Source organism: Pelophylax lessonae (assembly GCF_965119305.1).
Source record: "Pelophylax lessonae genome assembly, chromosome: 5".
NCBI classification, from domain to species: Eukaryota; Metazoa; Chordata; class Amphibia; order Anura; family Ranidae; genus Pelophylax; species Pelophylax lessonae.
This window is the reverse complement of record NC_138772.1, coordinates 447,103,568-447,130,158: the sequence shown is the minus strand read 5'-3', so window position 1 is coordinate 447,130,158 and position 26,591 is coordinate 447,103,568. Positions and strand designations below refer to the sequence as shown.

Here is a 26,591-nt window from a genome sequence, read left to right as displayed (position 1 = left end):
GAGAGAGAGAAATATACATATATATAGAGAGATAGATAAATAAGTGAGTAGATAGATACCAATAGGTAGATAAGAAAGATATAAGTAGATAATAGACAAATGAACCAACAGATATTGTAAATCCTTTGATTCTTTTTAAAAGTGCAATTTTTCTAATTTCAAACCCATTTTCATATCATCACCATATCAGCTTTTTCCTCCTCCGTTGCTATTTCTAATCAAAGTCTGCACCAACATATTTTTCCATCAAATGATCTTCTTTTGAATTCATTTAAATAGTAGAAAATTGCTCTGGCCCTGTTTTCTTTGGAAAGATTAAAAATAAGACTCGACAAAATCTCAGTTGCTCGTCAGTGGCATTTATTTTGATAAGGCCGGTGCTTCCATTCTGAAAACATCCCTGCCTTTGGAAAGTAAAAATATTTCAAATTATAGTCATTTTACAAAAATTGCTTCAAGTAAGCAAAAACTACAAGGCTTGAAACCCCATAATTTGTGTAGATTTCGCCGTTGCTTTGAAATTTCAAATCCTTTCCCATTTACAGTTTACGTTTCACAGGACATTATTACGTTTTTGGCTTGATCCGGGAGCTGCTGTCAGGCACTTTTGATTTTGTAATTTTACAAAGTATAATAAACACTGAAAAAGTCATGAAATCTCCTCCGCATCCTGAGCTCTGTGGTAGGGAAAATGTGAGAAAATGTGAGCCTAAAGCCTTGTTTGATGATCTTGCATAGCAAGTCTGCCTTCTGGAAATAATTTTTGGAGGTTGAAGTGCATGGTATTAACAGATTTAATGTGGCTATTCAATGGATTGGTGGGATACCGGACCAAATTTAACCCTTTCAATCCTGCCGGGCCCTGGAACCCTCCCTCTAATTCCTCTCAGCCATTTAGAGGTTAACGACAATGAGCCTGTTTAACCAATCAGCGAGAATTCCATCTGTGAAGAATTATATGTTTAATTAGTAAAAACAGGCATCTTAAAGGACCTCATTAACTAATCAGAACTCAAATTGGCAAGTCTTAAATTTTACATCAGAGGAATCTGTACTTGTTTTTATTGAAAACTGTTTCACTGTGCCAGAGGTTACAGACAGGCGCTGCTCTGGGGGCTGTCACCAAACCACAGGACACTTTTTTTTTTTTTTTAACTTTTATTAAAATATTTAAAAAAAATATAGAATAATATTTAAACTTTTTTTTTTTTTTTTGTAGCTTAAGCTTTTTAAGGTCAAAGGTTTTCTTCAGAATATGGAAATGGTCCATGCATCTCTCACTTATCAAGAAATAAGTGTGGGATCGTTTTAGAATAACACATACAGTGGTGAAAAAATACATGTCAGCACTAAGCAGAGATCTATTTTCCCTGTCTATTTTTCTTTGCCTCTCTTCAACATCATAATTTTTTACCACGGACTGAGAGAAGGCAAATGGGGGGAAGAAAAGCATGTGAAGTGTAGCATTTTGTAAACTGTAACTAATTTTGCTCACATCTGTGTCTAATTGTTGTCTGACTTCACATTCTTACGAGTCCATTTATTTTCTCTGGGCCACTCTGTGGATTCAGCTGACCAGCCTAAGTGAGGATTAGTTGTCTTAAAGTTATTTTGATTAAGGAGTCATTTTTTCTTAATCTGGTAACACATAACACATGGTTTAAATACACTTTAAATACACTTGGGTACCTCCCTTTATTTTACAAAATATACCTAAGTAGTATTTTTCTTTGCTATAATAAAGAACCTGTGTCCATACCTTGTTGACCTAAGGCGTCTTTAAGACATGACATGAATATATACATTTTTATTTGTACTTTTATACTTAGGTTTTACATTATGTAAGAGCATAAAACTTTATTCAAATTAATTAACAACAATTTTGATCATCCATAAATGTATGAAACGCAATAAATGCTGCAAAATTTCAGTTTCTCATGCAGCTTTTCTTTGGTTATCATACTATAACAACTAGAGAAAAATAGATGTATGAAGTGATAGATAAATAGATATCTAGATAGACAGATAAAGAGAGATAGAATAACAGATAAAAAGAGAGATTGGTAGGGAGAATCATAATACATAATAGATAAGGTATATAAATGTAAAAAAAAATCCTTAAAATTGTTTTATTACAAAATAATTCAAATTAATATTAATATTATTACAGTTTGGAATATTCAGGCACTTTAATCTTGATATACTTCTGTTTTTTTCCATTTTAACAGAAATAAGAGAATTTTGAGTTAAGAGGGACATATCAACCTAATACTGCTTTACCTAGACGATCAACATTATTAGGACTTAATACCAATGGTTGAAAGGCTGAGAAGTGAAATTTTGCCCGGCTAGCTATATTGCACTTAAAATGCCTCATTTCTATCTTTTGTGCTGAGATCATCAAAGAGACGTCAGTTCAGGTTGAATGGAAGCGCACATCAAAGTTTCTGGATGTAGAATTTCAGACAATACGTTCCGGTTGCCAGTGAAGAGTTTGTTTGTGCTTTCTAAGCCAAAAACCTTTCTTCACCTTGGGCCTTATCACCTGTTTGCAGTATACACTGCCTGCAGTAATGCATATCATCAACAAACCTTCCCAGCAAATCCTGCTATAGATCCCGTCTTTCAATCAGCAGGATAGGAGCAATCCGCACCAATCCACAATACCCTCAACACGAGAAGGCAAAAAGCAGGCCACATAGCTCTGTCATATAATACACAACTCATTTGCAAACATGCTTATATAAATATACAATTAAAATTGACTCATCTCCTGTATGAAAGAAAAGTTGGTTTATGGCTCCTCTGCTGTCCTGATTAAACGGCATTCAAATTGTGAGTTGTTTACATTGAAATGCAATGTTTATTCCATGTGCGGTTTTCAGGTTTTGTCCAATTAGGATGAGAAACATAGAGGTACTGTATGAATGCATGGGGCTAATTTGTAAGGCCATTCCTCCATTTCCCTAGCAATTCCAGAAATTGGGCTTCTGGACATTTAAATGCCCTTTAACAAATGAAATAGGAGTGAGCTGATAAGATTAGGATGCTGTTAAGAGTTAAAGTGTCGGAAAGGAGGGGGGGTATTCCAGACAGTGATAACAAGAGAGGAGAGAGTCTTTGAGGATGCTTCTGTAGGTTTAATGCTTGAGCTGCTTCTGTTTAGCAAGACCATTCTGCTAATAGCTACCTTTCCCAAGCACCTTGTCCCAACTACCTTACAAAAACTGCTTTGCATGTTGATTGGGGGAGGGGTAATCCATTTTGCAGCTGTCATAGACCAATGATGAATCACTATCCTTGCCATTTGGCTGCCTTCCCCCTGACGGGGAGAAAGAGGAGGGGATCTGCAGGGAGAATCCACAGTTCAGACTCACTAACATGAAGACAAAATGACTTTACTACCACGGTGTCTTCTTCTGCTCACAGTTAGTCTAGTAACAGTCTAGCAAGACAGTCCTACAATTACCAACCTAGACTCAACCCGGATATTAAAATAACACCACTCGTATGTTGTGACTTCTAGGTGTAAAGTAAAACAACTTCTACGACTGGTCAGATGTTGCGGTTTCCCCCTATCAAAGGTAAGGGCTATTTTGTTTTTCTTTCATAAGACTTTTTTTTTGTGGCGCTGCTCTTCCAATGAAGTCTGTTTTCATTGCTTTGGTTCTATGGTATGCGATACTAAATTTATACTTTTTTTTACTTTTTTTGTTACAGTCAGCACAAATTTTACTTTAGTTTTTTAATAATGCTTTGCCTATGTGTTTGAAAAGAAACTGGTTAAATCTACAACATAATCAGGCTTATGATTTGTGGAAATGGAAATTGCTTTTTTGTGCCTTAGCATCATTGTACATCATGTTCTATATAAAGTAATCTGATTTATACCACAATTGAATTACGATCATTATTTTGAATTAGTCATTTTAGCAAATTGGTCATTAGCATCTATCAGCCTTTCATTTTATATATGGCAGTAATAATAAAATATCATAAGCTAAAGACCTGTATGCTATAAATCAACCGTTCAGTTAGGCCTTAATGTTATAATTAGGCTGTCATATCCTTTCTAAAATTAGACTGACAGTAATAATAATAGCTTTTTTGCAAAACATTTATATACTCTACAACCATTTATAAAGATTAGCAAAGGTGGATGTAAAATGATTAGGAAGTCAGTGGCTAACCATTGAATTATATTTATTTTTTTTATATATTTCTCAATTCAAAATTAATTAAGCAAAATGTGTCTTGTGAATAAATATTTGTTAAATTCCTTATAAATATTCCTTATATTCTTTGTAATTGCCATCTGCAATTCCTACAGCATATTTCCAATATGTATACGCAAATGCTTTGTTTTATTAGTAGCTGATGGTTTCTTGTTGGTAGTCTGTGCAGGAGGCATTAAACGCTTTGGTTTGAAGTTATTGTTGTGCTCTAGCTGTGCCTGAACGGCAGATGAGTTGACCTACTGTACTAAAGCAGTTTAAAGTCTGTATGGATTCCTTGTATGCTGGCCTTATCCCTTTTCAATTGGGCACGCTTTATGTAATCCACAAAGCAAACAACTGAGCAAACATAATAATGTTTTAATGCTGCATTTGTTTCAACGGAAACACAGGAACAATTAACTAGTTTGCCAGAGTAAACACGTGCATCATGAATACCCCTTTTTGCTGTCACAGGGCTGTAGGCTACATCAATTGCTTCAAGTGTTTGCAGACCCTTTAAAACACAATTGGATGATAAATCATGGCAGCTTGTGAGTGCTGAGTGCTAATTCAATGACAGTAGGCTGTTTGCACTAATAGGCTGATAATGCAGATAATTATCTATATTAGAAAACACAGGCAGGGCTAATACAATGCCATATTGAATGGGCTGTGTAGCATCGGTCACGCGTAAATCTCATCAGTGAGGCATCTAACTATTAAAATAGCTTTATTTGGCATACAACTCAAAACAAATCATTTTATAAAGATATATATTCAGAATAAAAGGCTTAATAGAGCCTAAATGATTTAATAAGGGTGTAATTTTTGCCATGTTTGCTTAGGTGGGAAAAAATTGTATTTGATTTTTTTTTTGGGGTATTTAAAACAAATATGGGTTTGGGATAGCTTACTACTTTTGAAGTAAACCATGTCTTTAATTTTATTTTAACTGAGAAAGATCTAAAACACTATTGTAGAATACAACTCAAATATAAAAACTGAGCTAAAATAGTAGACAAAGAACCTAATGATATTTTTATAATTCACGGGACTCACAGAATTAACCATAGGAGCAAATCTTAGCAAAGAGTCAAATTCTGTTGAGAGACAATTGACATGCTGTGTTTTCTTATGCTCTGGGGCCTGGAGCATATGGTGCAGCAATGCTCTAATAGATTGTTTCTGTGGTGGAGTGGGGGGGGGGGACAGAGCATGATAGCTATCCATTGTATTCATGGCTGAATCTGGCTTCATTTCAGGTCTATGGAAATGCAGGATCTAGCTAGTCCACATAGTCGACTTAGTGGCAGTAGTGATTCTCCCAGTGGGACAAGTCTTGATAACTCACACATAAACAACAATTCCATGACACCAAATGGCACAGAAGGTAAGTGGCATGAAACAGCTGGATTTGATTTTTTGTCTGTCTAATTACATATGCGCTGGCATCTTTAGTAGGTCTTTCTGTTGTGTAAATAGATAAGTCATTTATAATTAGGCAGTTGTTATTTTATAATACTGTATTTTAGGGATTTTGATGAAAGCTGCATTCATTTTTTTTGGGGGGATATACTTACTAGATTGCAAAAAGTGATGAAGAATTTTGGAAATCCGCATACCAATAAATAAAATATATTAAAGATATCTGTTTAGCGGTTAAGTTTATGTATTGGATTACTGTAAAGTGCAAATTATATACTCTAACAAAAGTATCCAAGAACATTTTCCTAACTTTTTAACAACTACCATCCATTCATTCCTGTGTCAGGGGCACACGAGGGGTGCTCCTTAACATTTTCTTTTAATTTATAACAACTACAATATATCAAAATGCTCAGTCTTAATTATTTTACGATAGTCTGGGGTGAAAGCCAGTTAAAATTCCTAAATATACTCATGACAATAGGAAAGAACCCAGAGTAGATGTATATAGCTTAAAAAGTATAGACGTGCATTCCGCATACTGTGTTACTGAAAGTTTTATATTTACTTATAATCAGTTTATTTATTCTTATAGGCAGATATAATCAATTTACCCAAAGTGGTTAAAAAGCTAGGAGGAACATACCAAAAAGTCTAGTGGAAAGACAAAGTTATCTTTTTAATTTGTATTTTCCTGATTTGCATAGTAATCATTGGTCTCTCTGTTTATTAAAGGTAATTGCACATTGTATGTGTCCTACACTAACATATAACAAATGTATTGTCATAATAGTCACTAGTCTAATGTATGTTGAAGGCAAAGGAAGATGGTGGGTTAGTAACATCATTGTCATGCTGACCATAGCTGTGTTATGGCTTGCTTTGGTGATCTTCTGTTGAACCTGATGTTAGACAAGTTAAGGTGCTGGACAAGTTTAGAGGTTTACTGGAATTTACAAGGAGCATTTCTTTGCAAGAAATTCAGAGTAGGTAAACCATCTCCCATGTCACATGTGAATAAGATATGGATAGTTATCTGAGGATATCTTGTATTTATTATTGGTTGGGTTGAAGCCATTATTACATGGTAAAGCAAAAGCCTGTAATTTACCAACCATTGAGCCCAGTTTATTCATTCCTTCTACTTTGTCTGTTTATATATTCAATTTATAATGTATGTCAGCCACATTTGTGCATACGACCAAATAATGCTTAGGCCAGTTCAGCAGCACTAAAGACAAACCAGTAGCATTGCTAAATCAGTAAAATATTGGAGAAAAAATATGAGTATTTATACACATTCATAAACTTCTCTGTTGTGTACAATGAATGTATTGAAACACACACTGGCTCTAGTAGGCCCACAGATACTTGATATCAGAGAAACCAAGTCCTTTGGCAGTTGGCATATTGCCAGGCCACAGTGGCATGGATGCAATGCACAGATCATTATTTTCTAAAGGCAAATGGATTTTTCACTTTGCAAGGGAATTTTTCATTAGCTTAGCGAATATGTGGGGGGGGGGGGGGGGGATTCACTTTGAAAAGAAAACTTTATCACAAAGGAAATCAAAAATCAGTATTTTGCTTACATGTGATTGGATGATGGGAGTCAGCAGAGATTCATCTTATTCACTAAGCTAAGGGAAAATTTCCTTGCAAAGTGAACAGTTTATTTGCCTTTAGGAAATCAGTCACAGTGGGGTTGATTTACTAAATCTGGAGAGTGCAATATCTGATGCAGTTATGCATGGTAGCCAATCAGCTCCTAACTTCAGCTTGTTCAATTAAACTTTGACGAAAATAAACCTGGAAGCTGATTGGTTTCTACGCAGAGCTGCGCCAGATTTTGCACTCTCCAGTTTTAGTAAATCAACCTCACAGTGTGACAAGATTTTTATTGTGATTTCTGTGTTTATTTAGGGTAAAGACAACTATACATGTTAATATGTAAAAAAAAACAAATGTAAAAAGTTCAGGAAATCTAGTGAATAGTAAATGGCAGGTTAATATGTTTGTGTCCCCATATAATTAGGATTGCTCATAAATATATTTAGGACCTCCATATAATGTGAATTGCTCATAAATAATTTTAGGAAATAAAAGTTATGAGACCGCCAAATGTGCATAAATTTACTTATCCTTTTATGTTCTAGATTACATAATCAGCTATTAGCTGATTCTCAAAGAAATTTACTCTATTCACACATTACAGTCTGACTTTGTTTTTACATCATATTACTACTGAAGTTGGTCATACACTAGTAGCATTTCATTTGGAAATGTTCATTTTAGAAATGTTTGGTTAATTTTCTAATTGTTGATAGGGTCAAGTGGATGTTCATTTTTGAATGCTGTGTCGAGAAAATTCGAAGGAGCAGGATGGAAAATTTTTCTTTAATGAATGAATTTTATAACAACGAACATGGTTTTAATTTAAAAAAGTCCATTCTCTTCAAAATTTAATGTTAAAAGCAAGTGTTTCTAAGTACTTTCAAGTGTCATTTGCCAAGTCATTGAATGTATTAATTCGTATTTTCATATGAATATTTTTAAAAATATTTGTACAAATGTTGTTTGAAACTTTACTAGTGTATGGCCAACTTTACCCCCCAATATATTTCAAAAAGTTTAAGGATCTTCACTGATACCTAAATATCTTAACATTACTTATGATCTTTAATCATTTACTATCTACACTGTTAGGTACATATCGTTCATTGAATTCAGAGTAGTTCTTACAAAGCATTAGAAGCTGGAAGTGGTGGCCGTTAGGGTAACTTGTTCATACATAACATATATAAGTATCCTCAACTACTGACTGCTCTTACATACTTGAGATAGTATTTGTGTAATATTATACATTATACATGTGTTGTAATTGGGCCCAGATAAGAAAAAGATCCATGCCAGCCAATGAAACTAAATCATATACACTTAGAATTGTCATTTATGTGTTGAAGTTCCTAACATATTTTAACACACTTTTGGTATTGAATTGAAACAAAAAATAGCTAAATATTTGAGTGCAGACATATGTTGATCTTCTCTGCTCTTCCTTGTTTCTTGATAGAGCAAAGAGGTACTTGATCAAGTCAATTTAGGTCTAGTGACCTTGGATATGTCTCTTAATGGAGGCCAACATTAGAGAGAAGCTTTTTACACCTATCTCAAGCAAAAATTGAAAACATGATGGGTTTGCCAACACAGTCTTGTTTAATAAGATGCTGCAAATAACAAAGTAGGCACACAAGGCACACCAGAGGGGTCATTTAATAAAAGAAAATAGCAAACTTTGCAAGGGAATTTTCCCTTAACTCTGTGAATTTGGTGAAAATTTACTTTGCAAAGAATAGCTAATCACGTGTATAGAAAATTAAAAAGAAAATGTATTTTTGCTTGAACGTGATTGTATAATGGAAGTCAGCAGAGATTCACAACTAATTGCTATGGGTTACTGTAGTTTTCTCTTTGTCTTGAGTGGGTCTATTTAACCTTCCATATATTCTCTAAAAAAATACATTTAGACTTTAAAAAAAGTTTTTTTCCTGTGTTTAAGGGCAAAGGAATAGAGTTGTATCAGGTAGTCTTAATTTTCATATATTAGATTCTCATTATCACTATAAATTAACTTCAAACAAATGGTCATCTATAATGACCTTTTGATATCAGTAATTTTTCACATGCACTTGAACAGTTTCACAAGCAGGGATAATCACTAGAACATGCCACTGTTATTATGGTCACCTCTGTATAGGAATTTCTTAGTAAGTGATACTATTCCATGAAAAGCCTTATCACTGGAAATATGATATTGGGGGCCATATAAGAACAGAAATTGACTTAAAAGATTTCTATAAAAAAGGTTCTATCAGAGTTGATATGCTGTATGGATCATACCATTCCTATCACACTGTGTTGGTTTTATATATCATGTTGAATCAATTCAGGTTTTGCCATAATCTAAAAACTTTCTTTCACTCAGTGGACAGTTTACTATTTGCTATCTTGCAGAAGGGTATGGGGAAAATTTAGTTATTATGTTTATCTTCTGACAGTACTTCAATTCCCAATTACTTCTAGTGAAACTCTAGAAAACAGTCTACAAATTCCACAAAGCCTTAGCAAATTTACACCTTTAAGCAGGCCACAGACGCGTTTAAAAAAATGAACGAAATTCTTGTCGATTGTCAGATTGTTCGTTTTTCACATCATTAGCATGCCAGCTACAACGCATCATTTTCATGCCGCAATTGAAAGTTGCATAATCCAAATGCTGTTTTTTTTTTTTAGAAAATCAATTTTTTGGCACAATTGTATGAGCTATTTTCATTCTTCGATCGACAGAACTTTCGTTTTTCGACTTGTCTCTTTCCTACTTTAGTAATATTTCCTCTAAGGTGGATTCATCTATGTCTGACAAATATGGCACATGTGAGGAAATGCCACAGTGTTATAGAATGTAGAAAATCACGTTCTTTTTATATTGACATGGATTCCAGAGAGTGGATGAAAGATTTTTTGATTTAAACCTTCAATGCATAGCAAAAAGCCACCATGGAGATAAAACTCTCAACGTTGCTGTATGTCTGGACGCTAGAGGAAAGTTTTCAGCATAATCACATCTATAGTATATTTTGTATTGCATTGTCATATTAGTCGAAGCAATGACACATTTAATGAATATAGTTAGTTAAATGCGGTGCAAGTACTCCTTTCAAGGGGGTCTAGGTAACTAGGCTGACAAAGGGGCCTTGTGACTTAAAAACTTGTTTTTGTTACCAGTACAGTTAGCTATTAAAGTTTTTAGCCTGAGTTATTTTGTCCCACAAATCTTTGATTTGTTCGATGACCAAACTATTTGTGTCCCCTACAGTTGCTCTATTAGCTTTTACATTCCCCTTCTTCTGGTTTGACTGGGTGTCCAAAGCTAAAAAAGGATGTTTTTTAGAAGCTGTGCTGACAGTGCCTATTGTTGCTCTGACTTTTGGGCAGGGTTTTTGTTTTTGTAGAACAATTAATTATTTAAATAAATCTTTGTCCCTATGTTTAAGACATTATCATGTACACCGGAACATGCGCAAGGCCATTTTGGGTATAAGCCAGTTAATCTACCATTATGTTATTGGTTTTAAGATGAAACATGAATATCAAAATCAAACCAGATACAGTATGCTGTATCTTTTTAAATGGGGTTTTTTTTATTTTATAAACCTTTTGGAGAGGCCCCAAAACTGACCCCTTTCACCGAGTCATCCCCTAAACAGTACATTACTGCTTAATAGAGACAATTTGGAGGTTGAATGGTCTGTGAAACCTTTAGGAAATCCCCTTACTGCGATCCATGTTTAGAGATACAGTTAGAAGGTAAAAAGACTATGTACACTTACTGTTGCCATGTTGATTTTTTTAGTAAACCTATAGATGTTGAAACAGTCTAAATGACTTTTTGGAGCAGGTGGTGAACATTACATTTTTGACCACCTTCAGCTAATCGTTTTGTAGGAACAAATTGAATTCCTGGGTTTGATTTTTCGATCCAACCACTATTGTTCCACAAAGATCAGTATAGTGGCAGGGTGTCTGCCACTATACTGGTGTTATACACGCACATGCTGAACATCATCTTATGTCTTTTGCCAGTTTTACAGTGTATCATGAACATCCCTGAGTGTTTTAATGCGTTTTTTATTAAATTATTTAATTGTATATTTTATAATAATATTATTATTATTATTATTATTATTAATATTACTATTATACAGGATTTATATAGCACCAACAGTTTGCGCACCGCTTTACAATGTGAGGGAAGACAATACAGTTACAATACAATTCAATACAGGAGGAATTAGAGGGCCCTGCTCGTTAGAGCTTACAATCTAGTTATAATAATATAAAAATGTAAGTAAAATAAATATGCAGAGATCAATTATTTAACAGTTTACCCTTTAAAATCCAGAAATTAAATAATGGAGAATTTAGCTTTAATATCATTATTTTCCTTAAACTGATCTAGCCTTATAAAGCCAGTTTTTAATGAGCATGAGGTTGCTGTGACATCTCCAAATGACTGGGACATGGAGAAAATGTCTCATCTTACATTTATTGTACCACATAAAAGATCTCATGTAAATAGATGTAAATCAGCCATTCAAGTGAAATGACCTCCATTGTAAAATGTTTTATTCTTACAGCCAGTTTTTATATAGAGCCTTCATATAAAAATTCCACTACTTTAGATTGTATCTTAGTCATGCTCTACGCTGCTAGCACTGGGAGTCCTTGCCAGCACATAACTGTTCTTCATTGTTTCAAGTAGAGATAGAAAAACACCACAGTTCAGTCAAAGTTGAATTTTTATTATATTGCTTATTTTTCACAGTTAACTGCTCCTTTGCTAGAAATGATTTTATCCTGGCCTTTCACTTTCAGTGCAGTAAATTACATTTTCTACTTTCTTGACATGTACTTTCCTTATAAAGATCTGTTACTTGCAACCTCAATCAGAAAATGTGTATATATATATATATATATATATATATATATATATATATATATATATATATATATGTATATATACCATTTATGAATTAGTTCACATATGAACTATTTATAAATTGTGTTTTGTAGACCACCCATACAAAACATTTAAAGTATATGTAAACCCTAATTTAAAAACGTCTATTATTAGCCCCATTTTGGTCTGTAGTGCTATTGAAAACATTTTTTTATATTTGTTTGATAAGGGAAAAAAAGTTCTGTTATTCCACAAAAATCCAGTGAACTGATTTACTTCCTATGTACTATGTTCCTATGTTCTACTTGCTGACTGTCAATGGCGTAACAATAGCTATAGCCCACCTGTCTTCTATGGGACCTAGGCATGAAAGGGGGTCGTATTGGGGGGAAGGCTGTTGAGTCAAATTAAACTTAGAAAATCTGTGTGCATGCGAAGATAATTCATATTAATTATTGTATTATTAAAGTTTGAAGGGCCTGCTGTTGACACTGACCCTTTACCCGCTGCAACAGTTTCAGTCAAGTATAGCTGATGTCAGACATTGTTGCCGCTAGTCACAGATCCCATTTTCAGGCTGTATAGTAAGGATAATTTGTTTAGCTGTTTTAGCAGTGGAGATTTATGGCCTTGATTACTTCTGGTCATTCTGGCCAGTGCAAAAGTTAACCCTATATGTTTAATACAGTCTTCCTCAGATAAGAAGTTAGAGCTGTTTGTAGTACTGCAAACTCCCCACAGTTTCAAACAGTTTATATTATAGTTATGGAATAATTGTGTATAGTAGTACTGACAATTATCTCATAATATAAAATATAGTGATGGTCATCATTATTGCTACTACAACTCTTGCTTTTTGCAACTGTTTTGTGATAGTGAAAGGGGTGGAAGAACTTAGAATTTACCTTAGGGCTGTCCATTGATGGATCAAAATGTGGCTGGTTCAGCAGGGACCATTCAAATTTTGAAAGATCTCTGGCCATTCCCATTCGATTGCAGCTGATCTAAGGACCAACTGCTCTCAAATTGTTGTTTGTTGGAAAATGTTGTTGTTTGCTGGAAAATGTTGCTCCAAATGGCACTGCCGCCAATTGCCTGTAGTTTTGATCAGTGTATTCTGATGGCACAGGGGGCATATTCTCCCATCCACCTCGGTTGTAGGGATGGGGCATTCTCTATAGTTTTTTTGATTATCCGGTTGGCTGATTGAAAAAAGTAATATGTGCATGGCCAACTTAAGGTCCTGGGATCTGAGATGATTAAAAACTGGTGAGCTACTGAGAATGTGACTATGCTGACAGCACTCCTGCTATCTGTTCTTACTTTAAAACTACTTTAGAAATACTGCATGTGAGGATCAATGACACTAGGTAGATGACCATCAAAATGTTTCTATGCGGCCCCATGAACTGTAGTTACGCCACTGCTGACCTTTATCACTTAGCATTGCTTCCAGATCTCTCTATGAACCATGAACCCCCCCATAACACATTACTGTCCTAGGTTGACAATGCTGCTGCTTTATAGATACAGAGAGTGTTTCCACCCTAGAGCAGGAAGTGGGTACTGACAGGTAAAATCACTAGGTAAAATGAAAATTAGAAAAATCCTGAAAAAAGTAACTAATGCAGCTGCCACATCTAACTTTAATTGTTGGGAGACAGAAAATACTATTTTGTCTTGCTTTGATGGTATATGGAATAAGGGTGTATAGACATGGTGTGTTCAAAAACTTGCCCAGCAGATTATGGTCAGGTTGGAAAACAATCCTATAACTGTGGCTGTCAGTGAGACCCGCAGGAACCTGGGGATGACCAGTCTTGGGGAAGAACCCATCCTAAAAGATTGTTTTACCAAATGGCTGACCAAGATAAGACTGGTATTTGAAACGCCTGCTCAGTGCATAAAGGTGCAAAATATATGTATGTGTACATTTATCTCCAAATAGTTCTACAAAACTCTTTCTTGATGTTTGGATTTCCCAGTGACTATTTATTGTGCTTGTCAAAAGTAAAAGATATTCCAGTGGCCTTTTAAAAAGCGTATTGAATCATACATATAGCACTGACATGTTCTGTAAAGTTTTTCTATAATGAATTGTTTTGATTAATCCCAGATACTGCTCATTTAGAGCCCATGTTTCCAGCAGTACAAGGCCACAATATTAACCAAAAACCATCATCCAGCCAGTAAAGAATGATCAAAAGCCTTTCTTTTCATGCCCATAGAAAATAAAATCTCATAACAACCTTTGGAGACAAATTACACATCAGCCCTTCCAACTAAGGCATCCTATTTATATCTGACGTTTTTTTGATTCATGAAAAGTGAAAGGATTGTGCTCACCAAGATGGGGAAAAGGAATGATTCATAATTATTTGCAGAGATTCTCCGTCATTCTGGATAATGTTTATGGCTAACGCAGAAGGTTTTTATTGTGCACAGAAACTCACGCTTGCTAATTTGTTAATCTTTTATGCTGCTCAGGTTTCATTAGCTATTTGCACTGGTAGCAAGAAAAAAAAATGCCACACATATGGCCAACTTTAGTTTACATAGGTATGTTTAAACATGTTTACTTTTTTCCCCAACCATTTATTTTTGGCTCTCCTACCTGACAGTTTGATTTGTGTTATACTTTTGAAGTTTTGCATTCTTTATAGAGAAATATTCTCAGGACAGCCATTCTAGTGTGGTGTATGCAGCAAGAGAAACCAGTAGGACCGCGAGCTGCCACCAAGTCCAATTAATTAATGATTTACACAAAAAGTAGTATTTAAGAAAGATATGTCTGAAATGATGCCCAACGGGTTTTTCTGTTTGCCTTTGGCCCTAGGGGGTCAAGGTGACTCTGAGCACTACAGGCTGTTTGCTAATTGCTCTTACACAGACTATTGTAGCTTTGTGTCATTTTTATATACAAGCATAATAATAATAAGCTGTTTTATATGATACAACTGTAACCAGAGAGGCCATTGAAAAATGTGTCTGCACGTGATAAGGAATGTCAGGACTTCTAATAGCATGTGTTCTAGGAATTATCCTCCTGCGTGGGCTGCAGACTGCAGTGCACTATGTGTCATACCCAGTGATAATTTGTAAGAATTAGCTATATATATATATATGTATATATATACATATATATATATATATATATATATATATATATATATATATATACATATATTACCAAGAGTATTAGGGCACCTGCCTTTATACTCACATGAACTTTAATGGCTTCCCAGTCTTAGTCCATAGGATTCAATATTGAGTTGGCCAACCCTTTGCAGCTATAACAGCTTCAACTGTTCTGGGAAGGCTGTCCACAAGGTTTAGGAGTGTATCTATGGAAATGTTTGTCCATTCTTCCAGAAGCGCATTTGTGAGGTCAGGCACTGATGTGGAGGAGAAGGCCTGGCTTGCATTCTCCACTCTAATTCATCCCAAAGGTGTTCTATTAGGTTGAGATCAGGACTCGGGAACTCAGGACTTGCTCATTTATGTCTTTATGGACCTTGCTTTGTGCACTGGTCCAAATCATTTGGTGGAGGGGGGATTATGGTGTGGGATTGTTTTTCAGGGGTTGGGCTTGCCCCTTAGTTCCAGTGAAGGGAGCTCTTAAGGTGTCAGCATACCAAGACATTTTGGAAAATGTCATGTGTGGGAACAGTTTGGGAATAGCCTCTTCCTGTTCCAACATGACTGCGGACCAGTGCACAAAGCAAGGGCCATCAGGACATGGATGAGCGAGTTTGAGGTGGAGGAACTTGACTGGCCTGCACCCTAAACCCAAAGAACACCTTTGGGATGAATTAGAGCAGAGACTGCGAGTCATCTCATCCACATCAGTGCCTGACCTCACAAATGCGCTTCTGGAAGAATGGTCAAACGTTCCCCTAGACACACACCTAAATCTTGTGGACAGCCTTCTCAAAAGAGTTGAAGCTGGTATTGAATCCTATGGACTAAGAGTGGGACACCATTAAAGTTTATGTGCATGTGAAGGCAGGTGTCCCAATACTTTTGGCCAGATCTTCTTCTTTGGATTAAAATAGACATGTGCTAAGAAAAATATGGAGGCGGACATTACCATTGTTGGGTTGGCGGTGGCTGGAGTGGGCTATCAGTCAGCATGACGTCTCTATTGCATTTGCATGACAAGCGTTTGTTTGTTAAGCTAGCCTCGTCATGGGAAATTGCACAAGAGTGGGGACAGGCACAGGTATGGGTGAAGACAAAGTTGCAATAATGCAATTCAGTGGCACCAGAAAAGGGGCTGAAGGCAACTTTTGACTTGCAGCAAATTCAAATCTGCATTTAGCACTTTACTTGTCAACCTGCAATTATTGCAAGTCGTTGATTGAAAAAGGATTTACATGCTGAGTAAAGTCAGCCTGGAATCTATCCACCCATATTATTAAGTATGAGTATACTTAAAATGTTTTTTACTGATTTCTATAACGTTGACACTGATCTTGCTTTACCAAGAACATAGACCTATTCTCATCCGTCCATAACCTCAAAAAAACTTAGAATCGAATGTACCTAGCACATAGTAATACTTATAAGCTGGCCAACGATGGTTTGGATCTCAGCCAATTCAGCAGGGACTTGCTGAGATTCAATCCATCTATGGGCAGGCTAACTGTACCCAAGTCAAGTCGAACATTTGATCGACTTGGGTACAACCAGCATGTCTAATATTTAGCATACAATTATTGCCAGTGACTATAACTGCTAACAGTAATTTCTGTGGTCCCTTAACGCCCCTCCCCCCACAGGAGAAATTCCCCCATTATCACCGACTGTATTGATGGGGGAATTGAGTGCTTTTCTTTCCTGCAAGCCAAGGAAAGTAAATTATATAATCAATGGCCTACTAGACACTAGAGTCCTATTTGGGGGAAGCAAATTGAGCTACCAATATGTCTTTGGATTGTATGAGGAAAGCAGCTACTGTAGGTAACAAAACTAAAAACTGGCTATATACCCCTTACATTTTCATTTGTGATGTCATAGGTAATCGAGTACATACATTTAAAAATATTCTGAGTACTCTGTAACTGGGCTTGTAATATTAAAGGACAACTGTCAGCAGAAAAAGTATGCCGGTACATGCCGTCCATAATGCACTAATTAGATCAAGTAGCATATGTTCAATGAGTCTGTCAGGGCTTGGAAGAATTATATGACATAGTACAAAATTTACTCTGGGTATGACCATTTAATGTATGTGTCTAGACACAAAGAAGAGTAGACTTTTTTTTTACTTTATTAAGCTTTTTAAAAAGATAGGTTTGTATTGATGATTTTCTACATTTGTTTACTGGCCAATAGTAGCTTAGAGTATATGTGATCCCTCACCGTGTAAAAAAAAAAAAAACCCATTCAGTTCAAAATAGAAATTAAGGGCAAACTATTTGTGTAAAAACACTATAAATACTTTTTTTCCCCTATTTTTGTAAGTGATCACATACCTTCTGTTCTCAGCTGCATAAAATGCTCAGAGAGCTGGGGGAGGAGAAACAGCAGGACACTGATCTTCCCAGTGCATCAGTAGAAGTGTGACCATTGGAGGAGGGAAGGCTAAGTCCCTTATGTCTAGCCTGGTCAGTTTTTAATAGGAAAGCAGAAGGACTGGCAGGAACACAAGTATTTCACACAAAGGAAGCAATGCAAAGATAGGATACCTTTTCATACAAGTAAATGGTACAGCAGACACATAGCAGGAATAGAAAAGGTTGGGGTAACATATTCTTTAAATAAAAAGTGATTTGTGTGTTATTTCAACCTGCTCTGTAAAACTGTAATCTTGCTTCATGTTTGTCAGATTTACTGTAATGAGCCTGCTATGTCAGGAAGGATATGTAAGGGTGAGTTCACTGCATGGGGACAGAGGGGACAGTTGTCCATTAGGTGAAAAAAATCTTACAGATTTGGTTGTTTACTGCCTGTGTCTCTCCAATCAACTAATCTGATTCCAGCTGTCATAATTGCAAGCTCAATTCAGCCATGCATGGTTTGACGTTTGCAAACAATGCAAGCAATTTAAACCTAATTATTGAAAAGTAATTCTTACAAGCCTTTGGACAAGTTGGAAAATCTAGTTGATCAGCAGCCAAATTCCTATCTCTGAAATGGGAAGGATATCAACCCTGCGCAGTCCATTTTTTGGACAAGACAATGAAAAAACTTGCATCTGGTCCCATAGGAACACAGTATGAGTAGGAGTATACAGATCTTTTTAAGTAACCTCAAGTTGATTACTTTTGGTAACTCTTCCATATTCTCATTCAGAATTTCTAGGTAGCAATGGCCATTGAGCAGAACCTTTTTTTTTTTTTAGAATTGATGTTCTGTAATTGTTCTTATACATACATACATACATACTGTATGTAATAACACGACACATACTGTACGTCTGTCAATATATAATACTTTTGTATCCTGCATAAACTTGTATTTCTGGTACAGTGCTTCTTTGGGACTAACAAAGAGTAATACATAGCACTGCCCCGCTGTACATAGCTGAGAAGGTAATTGAGTATGATGCCTGAAGGGCTATGGCAGCTTTACGTCCTCTCAGTTGTCTTAACCTGTCATTTTGCAGAATGTTTGGAAGGCAAAGTAGCAACCAATCAGTTTCAGCCTAGTTTTATAAATCTATTACATTTTCCTAATTATTTACCATGCACAAGTTTTACTAATTTTTTAACACGCACAGAGTTAAAACTGCGCATTTTATTATAAGTAGTGCCAATTATCAGCATGACCCAACTTTTAAAATGCCCCCTTATAACATAATTCTATCTGTATGATCCCTAGCAACCATTCAGATTTTATTTTCGCATTCCTTATTTATGCAGAAAAGAAGATAATGATAATCTGATTGATTAATGTCAACAACAAGACTGGGAAAATGTTCTCAGACACAAATGAGTCCTATTATGGTATTTGCAGGTTATTGACATCCATCTGTTGCCCTTAAGGAAAGCACTGAACAAGTTAGACAAGCATGTGGAGCTTTTACTTTGAGTAGCAATAACATAAAGCGTAGCTATAGCTTATACATGAACATTTATGGTAAATAGGGAAAAAAACATTCACTTTATATCAGAGTGACACTAAATAATATCCCTTTTCTTCAAATATAATCCATATATATCCTCTACTTAATGCCCCTTCATAAACTTGTCTCTTAAAGTGTTTTTTTTACCTTCTTGTAACGTCCTCATAGATGTATAGTAACTAAGTAGAACTACTTCACTACTGTACTTAAGTACCAAAAGGCGGTATCTGTACTTTCCTAGAGTAGAATTTTTTTCTCCTACTTCCACTTTTACTTCACTACATTTTTTCGATTATTTCAATACTTCTACTTCAAATTTTTTTTTTTGTGCTGCATAGTTACTCGTTACAATTATAAAAATTACCACTGCCAGAACAGTAGATGGCAGGTTTCATGAAGCTCAAAACATGTGTATTATCGGCGCATACGAAAATAAATGCTACTGTATGTATAAATAAAAGCTGCATTTGAAAAAATAAAAAACAATATGATGTTCAAACTTTTGACTTCTTTCTTTAATAACTACATAACACAGTACTTGTACTTTTACTTTCAGTACTTGAGTAGCAATTTATTTTAAAAACTACTGGTACTTTTACTTTCAGTACTTGAGTAGCAAAATTAAAAAAAAAAACTACTTGCAATACTTAAGTACAAAAAATGTTGAATACTTTAGTACTTCTACTCAAGTCACTTTTTGATCGAGCACTTGTACTTTTACTCAAGTATGGGTTTCGAGTACTTTATACAACTCTGAATGTCCTTCATGAGCTCCTGAAGGTTTCCATTTCCCTCTCACTTTCGGTTGTTTGGAATGCACAGGGCACATTAGTTGCAATCATGTGCAGTGCTCTATGCTCCCTACAAATTCCATAGTCCATTGTCCATCCCTGGAGTGAGCAGGAGAAATGGCTGTGTTCCTACCTACAGGGGGATCATGATGAAGGAACATAGCCAACCTCTAACAGAAGGCCAAATCACAAGCACCAAAAGAAAAGGAATTTGTAGATTTGGATGAGGATGAGGAGAAGGTACTTTCTGAGGTCTGAATATACAGTATAATTGAATATAATTTTTATAAAGCAGAGTTTAGTGTCACTTTAAGTTTTGATCTTTGTGTTTTCCTATGTCATTACTCCCAACAAGCTCGCCTAGATGTCCAGGGGACAGGCATTATGTAGGAAATGACATCACTGAAATACAAGTAATACTAATGGCTCAGTGGCATCACTTACAACCTACAAATCTATCATTTTTTTTTTATAAATTTTTTATTTAACTTTTTCATGGAGAAATTTACAGCACAGAAAGTCCAATAGCATAAGTGTACAATATGGCAGATCAGTTACAATAATATTGCTAGTGTCACAAAAATTATATTGTGGGTCTAACAAAATGCCCGACCCAAATAACTGAAGGAGAGATATATGTTGAAAGCATGTTTTGCAAGAGGTGTTGTGCCTTTCCCAGACACCTCAGGAAGAGAAAATAAACATAGTGTAACAAGGACCCATCTTGGTTTGGTTTGGATTATTCGAGTCAATGAAAGGATACTCCTTATGAGTGACCATAGTAGCAATAAGTGGAGTAAAAATGAATACAGCACTAGCATTTTATAGAAATGTGTAAACAATATTGTTGGTGTATATAAAATATATAAAAATAACCATTGACAAACAAATTGATAATTAATAGTCCTTAGTTATCAATGTGTCCAAATAAAAGTGCTCAGGTGCAGTAAACCGATCAATCAAACGGTGCTCGAGTGAGTGGCCAGACCCTCTAGGTTCCCTACTCACCAAAGCCACCTTTGATCCAATCTTATGTGAAACTTATATCTGTTGTGAGTAGGGAACCTAGAGGGTCTGGTCACTCACTCGAGCACCGTTTGATTGATCGGTTTACTGCACCTGAGCACTTTTATTTGGACACATTGATAACTAAGGACTATTTTATCAATTTGTTGCAATATTTATTGGATTCCTATTTGTATATTCTAATTATGTATATTAATCACTCTGCACTTTATTGGATACATCATGAGTAAGAATTGTATCATTGTTTGCAACATATGGTTATTTTTATATATTTTATATACACCAACAATATTGTTTACACATTTCTATAAAATGTTAGCGCCATAGTAGCAATAATTACAGCTCTTGTCAAGTCACTTATTAGCCGAAGACATCATTGCATGGTACTCAAACCAATAGCACCATGTTTTGCATTACATCTCCTCCCTCTTTGTTCGCCAAAGGCCATTTTTTCTTCCATGAGGGCAATCTCCTAAACTTTATGCAGCCATAGGCTAATCCGGGGTGCCACTGTCTGTTTCCAGTATAAAGGGATACATGTCTTCGCCATCTTCAAAAGGTGACTCAACAAAGAGTGTTTATAATCTTTTGTTGAGAGTGGCGTGAGATGCAGGGGGAAAGCCATGGGGTCAATACCTAGTTGTATGACAATTAGCTTGAAGGATATGTCTGCCATCTGTTTCTAGAAGGTGTGAAGCATCGGACAACTCAAAAACATGTATAGCATAGAACCCCCCTGTTGTTGATAACACCAAACAAATTGGGGACAAATGCAGGAAGAGCTTGTGTAGGGTTCATAGGATTTATTACCAACAAAATGTAATTTTAAATTCAGTTTTCTGGATCTTACTTGCAATAGAGGCAAAGTGAGTAAGGCTGGCCATACACAGTTTGAAAGAGCTGATTGATCAATCAAATTGGATACAAACAGCCTGCTGGATTCTCTTATTATTATATACACTGTCTTCTCCCGGCGAGGATGGCTTCTCCTGCCCCTCCTCCCTCCCTGTGCTTTCAGGAAAGAAATTTGCACCATGTATGGCCAGCCTAGGTTTCAGAATCCTCTCTCTTTCTCTGTGAAAGTTCTGTCTAAGTCTGCTTCCTATTTTGCAAGGTATGCGGGGGCGGTAGGCCAGGCAGGTAAGCATGCAGTTTGTATCAGACAAAAAAACCCCATGTCTTGGTGGGGTTGTATCCAGGGCCGCTGATAGGGGGGGAACACTGGCCCTCTTGTAGGGGGCCCGAGCACACAGGGGGGCCCACACAGGGAGGAGGATTAGTGATGGACCACAATTGCAGAACTCTTCCTCCAGCAGCTGGTCTCATCTTCATTTTTATTAACTCAGTTTTGTCTTTTAGATTTAGCAAGAATTCTGTGAGTTATGTTGTATTTGTGTCTGCGAATAATGATTTTATTATATTTCTAATGAAATATAGCTTTAATATTTTCTTGGGGGGGGGGGGCCCTGTCAGGTAGTCTGTAGGGGGCCCCGCAATTTCTATCAGCAGCCCTGGTTGTATCTATGATATTTTTGGAAAAGAGTCAACAAATCAATTATCTATGTTGATTATGTACAGAGAAAATATATAGTTTATAAAGTTGTGAAGTAGTGATAATGAGCAAATAGTGTTTTTCTAGTATGAGAACGTTATCAGACAACAAGTCTAAAATCTGTGTGGTAGTTGTTATTGCATATTGTGCTACATCATCATTCTTTTGCTGCTTCATTGCTAATTCTGCCATAAGTCCAGGTCTACCCAAAATTCATATTGTATTTATAGGTGGTATCTGGAAGGCCAAGTCAACTGATTGACTTAGCCCCCCAGATACCACCTATAAATACAATATGAATTTTGCATATAATCTCTTGTGGGCTTTACTGATGAGATTCTCTGACTTATGTTTATGGTGCTAGATAACCCATGGTGCCATCAGAGGCAACATAGTAAGGGGTCTAGGGCCTGGTACATGTCCAGGTGGCCCACCTACAACTTTTATATTCCTGCAGTAAAACAATGGGATAACACAGTTGGCCATAGTTGTCAATGGTGATTGAGAGGGGATGTGGCGACGATTATATTTTTTTTATTATTTAGCTTTAAATATGCCTGCCACTTCACAAGAGAGGATACATTTGTAAGCAGCTGGTATCTGGTGGGTAGGCAGACAATGTACAACCAGTGCAAATGAGGTGACTTCTGTATTGCAATCTTTATCAATGGATAAGGGGAGCAAAGCTGCTCCCTTGCCTAGGGCCCCATTCTGCCCTAATCTATTTCTGAATGTTCTCCTCAATGTACTAAATGGTGTTCCCTCTTTCTCTCACACACACGCACTTTCTCTAACTCAAATTCAAATTTAAATTTAAATAAGCCTAACTGGCAGGAACAAATACATTTTTACATTGCCAAAGCAATTTGGGAATTATTACTAACATTTATGTACATAAGCTGTTCAAGGAATCATTTTTAGACTTATTTCAGAAATACTTGTTACACTTTTTTCCATTCTCAGTAAAACACATTAAAGTGTCATCATTATGGGTTTAATAGCTGGAAGTGTTTACTACTACAGGTGTTATCAATAATGTGAAGATGTCAGGAGGCTCTGCTTTACATCTTGAATCATGACCCAGAAAGGTTGCCTAAAATACATGCAAACATTACATACAAGGAGTTTTTCAGTGCTCCTGTTTGCCTTTCTTTTTTTGTATTTGACATTTAAAATCTTTAGTTTCAAATATTATTTCCTTAAAATAATATGTTTCTGTCTTGTGAAATAAAAGGTCATTTGGCTTAGACTCTACTATTATATCAGTTTTCCTTTAAAACTATAAAGGCTTGCTTGCTAAAAAGCAAACCTTAACCACTTACCGACCGCATCACGCAGATTTACTGTGGCAGGCGGCTCGGCTGCGCATAATCACGTAGATCTACATAACTATGTGCACGTGGTCTCAGCGGCACAAGACACAGCGGGAGGCAGACCGTGGGAGGAGCGGGCACGATCGCTGCCGGCCTCCCGCGATCGTCACAGAAACTGACAGAAGAGCCAGTTGCCTATGTAAACAAAGCAGGCGGCTATTCTGTCACACAGGCACAGAGAAATCATGTGCTGCAGCTAAGCCCCCTCCCCCCTACAGTTAGTAAGCACAAATAGGCATACATTTAACCCCTTTGACCACCCCCAGTATTAACCCCTTCCCTGCCAGTGTCATTTATACAGTAACAGTGCTTATTTTTTAGCACTGATTACTGTATTAATGTCCCCAAAAAGTGTCAAAAATGTCAGTCAGGGGTCCGATCTGTCCACCGCAATGTCGCAGTCCTGCTAAAAATTGCTGATCGCCACCATTACTAATAAAAACAAAAAAAAATAATAAAAAGTCCAAAAATCTATCCCGTAGTTTGTAAATGCTTTAACCTTTGGGCAAACCAATTAACCACTTTAAGACCGGAAGATTTTACCCCCTTCCCGACCAGGCCATATTTTGGCACTGTATTATTTCACCGGACAATTGTGCAGCGCTGTACACAAACAAAATTTACGTCCTTTTTTTCCCACAAATAGAGCTTTCTTTTGGTGGTACTTGATCACGTGTGCGATTTTTAATTTTTGTGCTATAAACAAATAAATAGCGACAATTTTGGAAAAAAAAATATTTGACATTCCCTAAAAAAAATTTAAAAATCAAAATTTTTTAACATTTTAGGCCAATTTGTTTTCTGCTACATATTTTTGGTAAAAAAAAAAAATTGATTGCAATAAGCGTATTTTGATTGGTTTGCGCAAAAGTTATCGCGTTTACTAACTACGGAAATTTATGTAATTTTTGTTGTTTTTTGTTTTTTTTACTAGTAATGGCGGCGATCTGCAAATTTTTGCGGGACTGCGACATTGTGGCAGACAGATCGGTCCCCTAACTGACATTTTTGACAGTTTTGGGGGGACCAGTGACATTACTACAGTAATCAGTGCTAAAAATATGCACTGTTACTGTAATAATGACACTGGCAGGGAAGGGGGCTAACACTGTTGGTGATCAAGGGGTTAAATGTATGCCTCATGCTTACTGATGTGTGTGGGGGAGGGGGGGTTCTGTGACAGAGACAGAGATCGCAGGTTCAGCTATGCTGAATTCTGTGATCTCCTCTTGTCTGTCACAGGGAAGATCCGCCTGCTTTGTTTACACAAGCGGGAGGATCTTCTCACACTTTCCCCGGCAATCGGGGAAGAGAGGCGGCGATCGCCGCCTCTCCTCCTCCGGCCCCACTCGCACTGTGTCTAAACACAGCGCAAGAGAGCCTCCGGTGGCGCGAGTTCAGTAGGAGTCCAGCGACTTAGGTCTACATCGCTGGACCCAGGGGAGCCGACCTGCCGCAGTAGTATCACTGTGAGTGGTCGGCAAGTGGTTAAAATACGCTTTTTGGGATTTTTACATTTTTTTTATTGGGAATGTTTTATAGCAGAAAGTAAAAAATATTGTGTTTTTTTCAACATTGTTGCTCTTTTTTTGTTTAAATCGCAAAATCTAAAAACCGCAGAGGTGATCAAATACCACCAAAAGAAAGCTCTATTTGTGGGAAAAAAAGGACATCAATTGTATTTGGGTACAACGTTCCACGACTGTGCAATTGTTAGTTAAAATAACGCAGCGCTGAATTGCCAAAAAATGTCCTGGTCATTAAGGGGGTAAAACCTTCCAGAGCTGAAGTGGTTAAAATAGATGTCAACCCTAACAATTAGCTCCTCTTTTGAGCCGTGTTGAATATACAGTTGAAAGTTTGTTATATCTGACCAATATGTGCCAAAAACAAGTTGATCCTGCCACAAATCTAGTGAACGGATGATTTCCTGTTCTCTTTGCTTGTAACGGTTGTCATCATTTTGCATTGTTCCCATTTTTCTCTAGGGAACTATAGAATGCCACCACCTATGTTACATAGATGAGGAAATGGGAAGGTATTTTGTAATCCTAACATGACTCCTGTCCTAGACTGGAGATTCTGCTCCTCCATAAATACAATATTTTGAGTGAGTATTGTTATCCTAAAACAAGGAATGTGTTATTGGCTGGATCACCAGGTAAAAAAAAGGAGGAAATACTTAAAAGAGAAGTATAGGAATTTTTTGGGGGAGAATCATACTTACCTAGGTGGATGCAGCATCGGTCTGATGCTGTATCTGTCTCCCAACGGCTCTAAGACTGATCAAACACCGCTGATCGCTCAGTTCTCAGCTCCCTGAGCAAAGAGCTGGTGACTGTCAGTCACCTCGCTCGCTGCAGCACTGGGCTGTGGAGGGGGCGGGGCAGCCAGCTCACACTCTCAACTGTTCACTGAGAGGCGGAGCCAGGTGCCGTTCCAGGCATGTGGGTGGATCTCAACCATATGGACGCAATCTTTCCCGAGCCTGGTTCAGCTTTGTAAAGTTTGATAACAGCGTGGGGGGGGGATGGGGGGCTTCATTATTTATTTCTTTATTTTCCATATACCTTGGAGTTAGAGGGTTCTTTGGCTTCGCTAAATCCAGTATTAAATGT

At 36.6% G+C, this 26,591-nt stretch overlaps 1 protein-coding gene across 1 annotated transcript in view; it reads left to right on the top strand.

Moving 5' to 3' along the window:
• Positions 1-3,561: 3,561 nt before the first annotated feature.
• EYA1 (EYA transcriptional coactivator and phosphatase 1) overlaps positions 3,562-26,591 on the top strand; it is a 135,791-nt gene continuing 112,761 nt past the window's right edge. The window contains exons 1-2 of the mRNA XM_082258315.1: positions 3,562-3,584; positions 5,480-5,607. Coding sequence (XP_082114441.1) covers positions 5,484-5,607 — 124 coding nt within the window. The 5' untranslated portion in view covers positions 3,562-3,584; positions 5,480-5,483. The remainder of the gene's footprint in view (positions 3,585-5,479; positions 5,608-26,591) is intronic.